The sequence below is a fragment of the Leucopleurus acutus genome, assembly GCF_964270905.1.
Source record: "Leucopleurus acutus genome assembly, chromosome: 20".
NCBI classification, from domain to species: Eukaryota; Metazoa; Chordata; class Mammalia; order Artiodactyla; family Delphinidae; genus Leucopleurus; species Leucopleurus acutus.
In genome coordinates, this window is record NC_139162.1 from 51549437 (window position 1) to 51559564 (window position 10128).

At 55.1% G+C, this 10128-nt stretch overlaps 1 protein-coding gene across 1 annotated transcript; it reads right to left on the bottom strand.

Moving 5' to 3' along the window:
* Positions 1 to 1195: 1195 nt before the first annotated feature.
* KDELR1 (KDEL endoplasmic reticulum protein retention receptor 1) lies at positions 1196 to 9226 on the bottom strand. Its single transcript, XM_082862464.1, has 5 exons — positions 9010 to 9226; positions 8242 to 8342; positions 7841 to 7999; positions 3640 to 3892; positions 1196 to 2582 (listed from the first exon to the last, which is right to left on the bottom strand). Exons 1-5 carry the CDS (start codon positions 9098 to 9100, stop codon positions 2548 to 2550), a joined length of 639 nt encoding a protein of 212 aa, XP_082718590.1. The 5' UTR covers positions 9101 to 9226; the 3' UTR covers positions 1196 to 2547.
* Positions 9227 to 10128: the final 902 nt, after the last annotated feature.

Below are 10128 nucleotides of genomic sequence, written 5' to 3' on the forward strand. Positions count from 1 at the left end.
AAAGTTATAGAGCAGCGCTGTCCAATGGAAACAAAGTGTGAGCCATGGGGGGTAGCATTTAAACTTACCAGCTGGCCACGTGAAGAAAAGTAGAATGAAACAAGTGAAATGAATTTTCATATATTTTATTTAACCCAGTATATCCAAAATATGATCATTTCAACATGTCATCAGTATAAAAAATTACTAGCCAGGTAGCTTACATCCTACTGCACTAAGTTTTCGAAATCCTTCGCCTATTTTACAAGAACAGCACATCTCAATTTGGGGTCACCACATCTCAAGTGCTAATGGTCACTGTATTGGATAGTGCCGCTCTAGAACCTTCTAGTTTTTCTAGAACAACCGGACATCCGTTTCTTTTTATGTGGAATTAGTTGGCAAGGAATACAAAAAAAAAAAGCTTAATGTTAGGCTGGCCAAACCAAACACACCCACACAGGGGCCACAGTGGCTGCAGAGCGTTCATTTACAAACTGGGAAAAGCAGTGTGAGTTGTGGGGAGGCAAATGTGGGCTCCGTGGTCCCCTTTTTGGGTTTCCTGTGTGGCAGTGCTCAGGGTGCAGAAAGAAGTAGGCCGTGGTCCCTGTGGGCACTGGAGGAAACGGCAGCCATGCGGTGGAGTGGGCAGGGTTCCGGCATGGCAAACGGGAGGACCCAGAGGTCTGGTCCTCGCTCTGTCACTAGCTGGATCACCTGGAACGTGTCACTGAATCTCTCTGGTCCTGAGCGGGGCTGGCTGTCAAACTAGAGACTTGGACCAGATTTAGATCGATGGTTTGAGGGCTGCGTTCAAAGAGGTGCCCCCTCCCGACCCTGAATCAACCCAGGCAGCCCTGCTCCTGCATTTTCCATATGAGGCTTCTGGACAAATTCCTCTAAACAGAAGGTCCGTTGGCTTAGCTTACAAGAAAGAAAGAAAAAAAACCTTTGAAAAACCCCACAGCAGTGGCTAAACATACAGGATCCAGCAGCAGAAAGCCAGGGTACCAACCCCACCCCTGTGGCTCACCCGGCTAAGCCTCGATTTCCTCCGCAACAAAGTGAGGGTGCTCTGAGGGTCCCACGAGCTCACCCGTGTAACGCACATTGCCTGGCGCTTACGAGACGCTCGGAAACGCCAGCTACCTGCCTCCTGAAGCTTCCAGAGCCATCCTACGGCAGAACTGGAGGCGGCTAAGGAAAGTCTCAGCAGACATCTAGGGCATTTGGCGAAATCAGGGCGCAAAACTCCAAAAGGTTACAAGGGCCAAGCAAGTAAACCAAGTGAAGGAAACAGGCCAGGTGTGAAGCCAATCTGGAGGGAAACATGGAAAAGATTTGACTTTCCTTTGAACTTCACAAAACCACAGAACAACAGCGTCAGCCCAGTAAGAGATGGTATCAAGCTCTCAGCCAAGTCCTGGGGACTTGGTGATGGAGGGAGGGGAAGTTCACGTCCCAGCCATTCACTCCAGCCATCTGCTGCTACCCAGATACGAGGACCTGGCATTGTCAGACTCATGGGGTTCTTTTCAAGAGAAGCCAGAAATCCCGATTTGAATGTGAAAATCTGGTTTTTAAAGGCTCTCTAGGGAGAATTGTCAGGGAAGTTCTGTGCCAAGATAAGAAGAATCTTCGAGATTTTTTTCCTCCACAACCTCTTCCCTGGTGGAGTCATGAGGAGTCAGGGTGCAGCTCAGAGTCTCAGGAAGCCCAGTTTCTCATCTCCCTGCTCCTCTCAGGCCTGGATCGCCTGCGGATGGCAGACGGGATAAAGCAGAGGCAGAGAGAGGGGCTGGGGTGCCGGGCGGACCCCACAAACGCCAGAGAGAGGGCAAGGAGTAGCCAAAGAGAGGCATCGTTTTCCTCAGTTTATTTCAAGAGAACAAAGAATCAACCATCAATTCTGTACAAAAACATGGCCATAGAGCCACGGTGACCCTTGGGCCAACCCCCTTCCCATGCACCCCTAAATTGCCAAAAAACAAGGACGTGACCAAAAAACCCAAACTCTGGAAAAAACTATTATGAAAAATCAGGGGAGAACTTCCCTCCCCTCTTCCCTCTCCCCAATGCAGAAGTTTGGGGGGGGGATGGGAGGTTGTGTCCTTGACAACGGTGGGAGGTCTGGCAGGCGGGTGTCGGCAGATTTAGTGTTTGGCAACCAGTGGGGCTGATGGGTTAGGATCCAGAAGGAAGCCAGGGGGCTCGGGGGAGGGAAAAGATCTCCAACCCTGCCGTGCCCCACAGGACACTCGAAAACAGTTTATAAAAATTGGGGCCAGAGAGTAGAAAAGAAAGGAGTCATCAGAATCAAAACCTAAATAGTGGAAAGATTTTTTTTTTTTCTTCTCTAAAAGGCAAAAAAACTACAAACAGCCCAGGTCCTGAGCTGCCCCAAGACTTGGGTCCTCCACTGCCCCCTGAAACCTGGCAGGAGCAGGGCTGGGGAGTACCGAGAGGTGGGTTCTTAAAAAAGTTCCCCTGGATGGGAAGGCTCTTCGTCTTTCGTCGCCTTCCTCTGCCTCTCGCAGCTGCCCCGGAGAGGGATGGCGAGGACCAGGGCTACGCCGGCAAACTCAGCTTCTTCCCCTTGAGGACTGGGGGGAGAGAAAGGGGGGCGGGCATGACCAAGGGGTCCCTCGTGGAGGGGACAGCCTCCCACGCCCACAGCAGGGGCTTGGATGCTGGGCTAGGCAGAGATGCAGGAGGGGCAGCCCCAGGACTCCGGATTATCAGCTGGGGGTGGGGCCGGGGACCAGGCTCCCGGCCTAGGGGCTGAGCCATGGAGCCCCGGAGGAGGCCCCATTTCCCCTAATGCTGGCTGCTCCCCTTCCATCCTGGAAGGGCTGGAGGCCTTGGCTCTCGGGGGGCGCTGGGGTCAGAGGGCCTGGCAGGGCTGGCTGGGCGAGACCACCCGCTTCTGCCCTCCCCGCCTTAATCCTCAGGGGGCGTGGCTGCCTTCAGGCCTCTGTCCTCCTGTCTCCTCTTCCCTTCACACAGACTGACTGAACTTCCAAGGTCTTTGCTTTAATCATCGTCTCTAAAAGGCCTCCTCCCGACCACACCCTCTCCATGTAAAGTTACCCCCTCACCCTCCACCACTGTTCACCAACACATCCCTGGTTCCTTTCTGTCACTGCCCTTCTCACTGTCAGCAATCATCTCTCTTGTTTATTCACCACCTCCCCCGACTACAATACAAAGGGAGGGGAGGGCCTTGTCCATCTTTTCTCCTAAGCTCGTATCCCCAGAGCCTAGCCCCAGCCAGGGACATAGACAGTGCTCCATAAATTTGTTGGTTGAATGAATGAATGAATCTTGGTGGGCCTGAGTCCCTGAGGGTAAGGACAGAGGTCCATGAGCAGAGAGGAGGCCCTCCATTCTCTGAACGCTGCTGGGGCCTGGGAGACGGGAATTCTGGATCTGTTACGGGTGTGAGACTGAAAGACTTTGGATCTGGAACCTTGGGGCAGGAGGAGGGCTTAGGACACATTCCAAGAGAGGAAAAGTCAGAGGCCACCCCTGCCTGCCCCTCTCTTTGTCCTGTCTTCCCTCGAGGGATACGGGGCTGGGGAGATGAAGCTGGGGCCCCAGGGAGGGTGGGAGCTGGGGAAGGAGCAGGCTCCCTACCGGCCGGCCCCCCACGCTGGCTACCTTTGGTGATGTAGAGGTAGAAGAAATCACAGTAGAGGACCGTCTGGACCAGGCCTGCCACGATGGCGATGAGGTCGAAGAAGCCTTCGAAGTGGTAGCGCCAGATCCAGTTGAAGAGATAGAGCGTGCGGTAGACCCCCAGCGCAAACAAGTAGTGGCTGGTGATGGTCTCCGCCTCGCCTGTCTTGCTCACCATGAACAGCTGCGGCAGGATGGCCACGGACTCCAGGTAGATGGAGAAGGTCCAGAGTATCTGTGGGGAGGCCGGGGCGTGGGAGCAGAGGGCAGGACGAGGCGGGAGGGGACAGGGCAGAGGAGAAGGGTGAGGATGGTGGACATTGTGGCTACAGGTGCAGTGATGTTGGAGAGTGGGTGACAGGTACCACAACGCCTGCCGGGCACTCACTGTGTGCCAGACACCGCTTTCCTGCCCCGCCTGTATTCTCTCGTTTAATCCCCACGATGACACCATGAGGGAGGTACTATTATCAGCATCCCCTTCTTTTTTGTTTTTTTGTTTTTTGGTTGTGCCGCAAGGCTTGAGGGATCTTAGTTCCCCGACCAGGGAGGGAACCTGGACCCCGGCAGTGAAAACACCAAGTCCTAACCACTGGACCACCAGGGAATTCCCAGCATCCCCTTCTACTGATGAGGAAACTGAGGCCCAGAGAGGGTAAGAGGCCTGCCCAGGACGTAGCTAGGAAGCGGCAGAGCTGGGATTTGAACCAAGTGTTCTGAGCCGGTGTTTGTGAGCACTTTGAATTTACACCCCTCCCAAGGGCAACCCAGGTTGGGATCTTGGCTGTGAGATGTCCCTTCTATGAGATCTTGGGCAAGAGACCCAGATTCTCGGAGCCTCTGCTTCCTCACCTCTAAAATGGGGATGATTCTGGGAATTCCTTGGCGGTCCGGTGGTGAGGGCTCCGTATTTTCACTGCTGAGGGCCCAGGTTCAATCCCTGTTTGGGGAACTAAGATCCCACAAACCACGTGGCACAGCCCTGCCCCCCACAAAAAAGGGGATGATTTTCCTGCCTTGGTAGGGGCGACATTTAATGTGCAATCTTTAGAGACATAAATCAGACTGAGTCACTCCCTGGCTTAAAACCCTCTTGTAGCTACTTCTTATCACATCCAGAATAAAACCCAAGTTCCTAACCTTGGCCTTCAAGGCCCTCCTCAATCCAGCTTCATCTTCTACTCCCTCCCCTCGCCCTCCAGGCTACAACTACCTGGGCCTTCCATCTGGTCCTCCAACACACCAAGCTCCTTCCTGCCCCAGGGCCTGTGCACTTGCTGTTCCTTCAGCTCTTCCCCCAGACAGTCACATTCTGCGTCTTCCACCTCCTTCCAATCTCAGCTCATCAGTCACCTCCTGAGAGAGGTCCTCCCTGACCATCCTTCCCCCTGGATGGTCACATCCCCTGTCTTATCTTCCTCCTGGCAGCTCTGACCAGACTGTGAGCTCCGTGAGGTCCAGGAGCCTACATCTTGGGCACCCTGTGGGCCCAGCACCTGGCACAGTGCCTGGCACATATTCGATGCCTGGATGAATGCATGAGCGATTGGAAGCAAGGTCCCCAAGTGCTTGTCACAGGCCATCATTTAGGGAGCAGTGACAAGCATCATTCGTAAGCAGGGCAGGGCATCCCAGGAGGGAGAGACGAAGAGATGGCAGGCAGCTGTCAGCCCCTTTTCAGTCCTCAGCTCCCTGAAAGTCCCACCTGGGGTGAGTTGTGATCTGCAGACCCACCGAAACCTCCGCTCAGACAACAAAGCCAGCTGGCAGGTGTGGTTCCTCCTGGGTTGTTTTGGTTTGTGGGAAGGAAGTGGGGACCTTCAGGATGTATTCCTAAGAACTGACGTTTATATAGCATTTACTACATCCAAGGCACTGTTCTATGCACCTTATGGGTATTAACTGGCTTATGCCTTAACCCTATGAGGTAAGTCCTATTGTTATCCCCCTTATACAGATGAGGAGACTGAGGCCCACGGGATCAGTAACTCGTCCAAGGCCACACAGCTAAGATGTGGGTGGAAACAGATTCCTACCCAGGCAGCTAGACTTCAGGGCTTGTTCCCATAATTACTCAGAATCCACCAGCGAGGCTCTTAGTGTATCAGGTTAGTTGAGGCTCTCGGGAAACATACCCATTACATTGATACATACCGATTGTTAGCCTTGCGGAGTAGAATCATGACGTAAGAGGAGAGAGAAGGTCTATTGCATTTTACTTTATCTATTTGTGACGTCTGAATTTTTAAAGAATTGTTTCCTTCTATGATTAAAAAATAATTTTTCAGCATGCCCCTATTGATAGCATGGGCTTTGAAAGTAGGCAGACCTGGGTTCAAATTCTGTGAGGTCTCCCCTCTGAGCCTCACCTCAGTCCTCCAAGAAATAGGGATGAGTATGCCCACTTCCCCAAGAGGCCGACAGATCAGACGGGATGATGATGGATTTGGAATGGCCAGCTCAGAGCAGGACACACAATTGGTGCCAATACTTTGCACAAGTGACCTCCCCACCTCTGAATGAGGGAACCACACAAGCTGGAGTCAAGAATCCTGGGTCCTGGTCCGGCCTCCTCCACCTGGAGCAAGCCCCACTGCCTTCCCCCAGCCTCGGTCTCCCCATCTGCAAAATGGGCCCAGCTTAGTGGGTGCTCCATGCAAGGTGATGCTGATGATAAATTTGCAAAGTCCAGGCCCTGCAGCCAAGCTTGGGGTTCCTGCCACAGTGCAGTGCAGCCTCCCTCTGACATTTCTGGGACCCCTGGGTCAAAGTCACCCTCAGTCACCCTCAGTCAGATTTGTCTAGCCTGCAGGGTGCTTTTAGAATAGATCTGGAATCTGTAGCCAAAACTGTAAAGTTTTCCCTCAGGAAAACTCCTGAATTGTGGCTTGTGTTGAAAACATCATCACATCTGGCTGCTCAGGGGCGGCTTGCAGAATCTTAGTTCCCCGACCAGGGATCGAACCCATGCCCCCTGCCTTGGAAGTGTGTAGTCTTAATCACTGGACTGCCAGGGAAGTCCCAGGGCCAGCTTCTTACAAGGCAGGAGTGAGTGGTCCTGGGGGAGGAAAGACTGCTCTCTGAATTTGATTCCTGCCAGCCCCAGGAGGCAGATCACAGATTTAGCAAAGGCCCTCTCGAAATTCCTCCCAGGAATTTGTACAGGTCCCACCAAAATGCCATGCAATAAAAACCATGACAGCTAACGTTTAGGAGTAAAAGGATCCACATGGTCCTAAACACTGCAAGCACTGAACAAACATGGACCGCACTTCCTACCTACTGCCAGACACTGTGCTTTACCAATATTAACCCCTCATCAAAGCCTATGAAGTAGGAACTGATTATCCCCATTTCACAGACAAGAAAACTGAGGCACAGAGAAATTACATGACTTGCCCAAAGTCTCACAGCTGCTAAGTGGGCTTCAAATCCCAGTTCTCTGGTTCTAGAGTCTCTGTGTCTAACCACTACGTGATGCTGTCTAATCTCAGTAAATCCTCACAATGACTTGATCTCGACTTTACAAATAGGGAAACTGAGGCACAGAAAGGTCAAGTTCCATGCCCAAGGTCATGGTAATAGAAAGTAACAGATCCAAATCCAAGTAGCCTGGCCCCCAAGAGCCCCGTTTCCAACTCCTGAACTATTCATTAGGCCAATGACTTTGGAAGAGTCATTTCAACCCCCTAAGCCTCAGTTTTCTCATCTATAAAATGGGGCTGCTATGAAAAGTAATGAGTTAATGTATGTGAAATGCTGAGAGCAGCGTCTGGCACATAGTGAGTGCTGCTGCTGTTACATTACTATCATCTGACTCCAGAGCCCCTGTTTTTTTTTTTTTTTTTTGCGGTACGTGGGCCTCTCACTGTTTCGGCCTCTCCCGTTGCGGAGCACAGGCTCTGGACGCGCACGCTCAGCGACCATGGCTCGCGGGCCCAGCCACTCTGCGGCATGTGGGATCTTCCCGGACCGGGGCACGAACCCGTGTCCCATGCATTGGCAGGCGGACTCTCAACCACTGCACCACCAGGGAAGCCCCAGAGCCCCTGTTTTGAACTTTATGTCCTAAAAGAAGGAAGTCTGAGCAAACCCTACAGAAGGAAGCCTCTGAGTGGGTCCACTGTCAACTGCTCTTCTCCCACAGCCCACCCCACCACTACAGACCCTGCAGGTGGCCTACCTCTAGAGGAGTAAAGTCATGGTTGACCAAGAACGCCAGGATGGCCGTGGGGACAACAAGGAACTCCACTCGGAACGTGTCGTGGTTCCCATCGTAAGTGGCTTTGAACTTGCTGTAAATCATCCAGACCGTGGTGAAAGAACAGGCGATGTAGACCACCTGTTGAAGGGGAGGATGCGGAGGGTGCTTCAGCTCCAAGCACAGGGTCCGAGCCCCCAGTAGACTTAGACCCAGCCACAGGAGTCCAGGCCCCCAGCCTCTCCTCCCTCAGGCTTAGCAGTCTGGACCCCTAACCCCATCCTCCCTCAGACCCAAAAGTCTGGGACCCATATTCCCTCCTCCCTCGGACCCTCCCCGGCTCCCCCCTCAGGAGGGCTCGGCAGGTTAGGAAAAGCCTTTACCTTCATGCACGTGTTGTAGAGTGAGATGTAGTTGGTGAAGAGGTCCAAGTAGCGGGCAGTGAACACCACAGCAAACAGGGCCTGGCTCTTCCCCGAAATCCCTGTAGTCCAGAGAAATGGGGATGGGGGAGGCTGAAGGTGGGCTGCACGGCCAATAACCCGAGGCCCAGGGCCCCGGGCGAGCCAGAGGGGTTCTGGAGTGCAGCTGTCCCTGGAGGCCTCCCCAGCTCCCCCGGCCTAAGCAGGGCCTTTTCCCACGGCCCACAGCCAGGGGGCAGCCCGGCCCCAAAGCTACTCCAGCCCGAGGCTCTGTCCCAGGCTAGGCCTCGTGGCCACCTCCGGCCCGCTCAGGGTCCTCCCACAGTCCAGATCCAAGGTGGAGCCTTGGGAGGACCCCACTTGACCTCAGCCTTCCGGAACAGGTCGCCTACCTCCCGCTCCCTTTCTGGCGGCCACAGTCCACGTCACCAACTCCCAGCCGCCTCCCTGCCTGCCACAGCTCCCTGTTCCCAGCCCTGGGAACCCTAAGGCCACCCAGATGGGGCCGGGGGAGGCTGAACTGGGTTCCTGGAGCCACCCCCACCAAAATGGATGCATCTCCAGTTTGGGGAAAGGAGCTGACCCCCTGGTGACCCCGGACCTGGAAGGGGGATCCCCAGCAAGCAGTGGTGGGGAGGAACCCGTCCCCCTATGCCTCCAAACCCTTCCCCGAGTCCTGGACTGTCTCCCGCATTCTCCCCCCTTCTCCGGCCCCGGTGGGCGTCTCACCGGCACACGAGCGGGACTTCCAGATTTTGAGCAGCAGCAAGATGATGGCTAGGAGATGGGAGAGATCTCCCAGGAATCGGAAGAGATTCATGGCTGAGGGGATCTGGCAGGGCTGGGTTGGAGGGAGTCAGGCTGAAGGGGGGCTGCCCCCCGGGGCTGCTGTTCTGGCCGGGCGGCTGGGCTGGGGGGCGGGAGAGGTGCCCTCGGGTGGGCTCCGCTCCGGGGAGGGGGCTCTGGGCGGGGTCGCCGAGGCCGGAGCTGGTGGCCGAGCCAGAGCTAGGAAGAGGGAGGCCGGCGGGAGGGAGGGGGAGGAGTCCGGGCGGGAGGCTCCGCCCCCGAGGGCGGAGTCCCGGCTCTCCAGCGCCCTCTACCTCGCACACCCCCCCCACCCCCACCCCCGCTTGCAGAGTTGGCGCCGAATTTACCCCCCTAAGGCCGCCTCCCAGGAACTTGCGGGGTCGCTGGGATCCGAAACTCGCAAATCCGGCACCAGTTCCTCCAGGCAGTCCGTGCCTCTCTGTAAAGGTTGCAGCCCAGCCGCACAGATTCTGCCCTTGACATCGATTCGGGAGGCAGATCTCTGAGATTTAAAAATCTTAGACAGGGACCCAGAGGCTGGCTTTTCAGGGGCCTCCAGCTCCAATGCACTCAAAAGACAAGAGAGCAGTCCCCAGTCCCCCTCTCAGACTCAGAAGTCTGGGTCCCCAGCACCTTCATCCCCCAGGAGCCAGGAGTCCAGGACCTCAACCCCCTCCTCTCCCAGGACCCAGGAGTCCAGGACCCCAGCCCCTCCTCCCTCAGACCCAAGAGTCTAGCCCCCCTTCCTTGGGACTTAGGGTCCCACCCAACAATCTTGTGTCTCAAGCATCCTAGACCCAGGAATCTAGATGCACAATCCCTTCCTCCCTCTGGGACCCACAAATTCAGGTGCCCAGTCTCTTCTTTTTCAGAAATGTAAGGCTTCACTCCTGCTCTCCCAGACCCTGGAGTCAGCAGCCCACAGCTCTGGCTCCAGCCCCTCCTCCAGAGCCGCCCCCTCACAGGCACACATACACACCCTCAGGAGCCCAGGTGTCCTGCGCCACACTCCACCACAGCACTTTATAGAAGCGCTGGGCT

Excerpts from the sequence above, each read along its gene's own strand:
- KDELR1 (XM_082862464.1), bottom strand. The coding sequence starts at position 9,100 with ATGAATCTCTTCCGATTCCTGGGAGATCTCTCCCATCTCCTAGCCATC. Across the intron at positions 8,343-9,009 it reads GAAGTCCCGCTCGTGTGCCG|GGATTTCGGGGAAGAGCCAG; the intron begins GTGAGACGCCCA and ends TCTGGACTACAG. Across the intron at positions 3,893-7,840 it reads ATGACTTTACTCCTCTAGAG|ATACTCTGGACCTTCTCCAT; the intron begins GTAGGCCACCTG and ends GCCTCCCCACAG.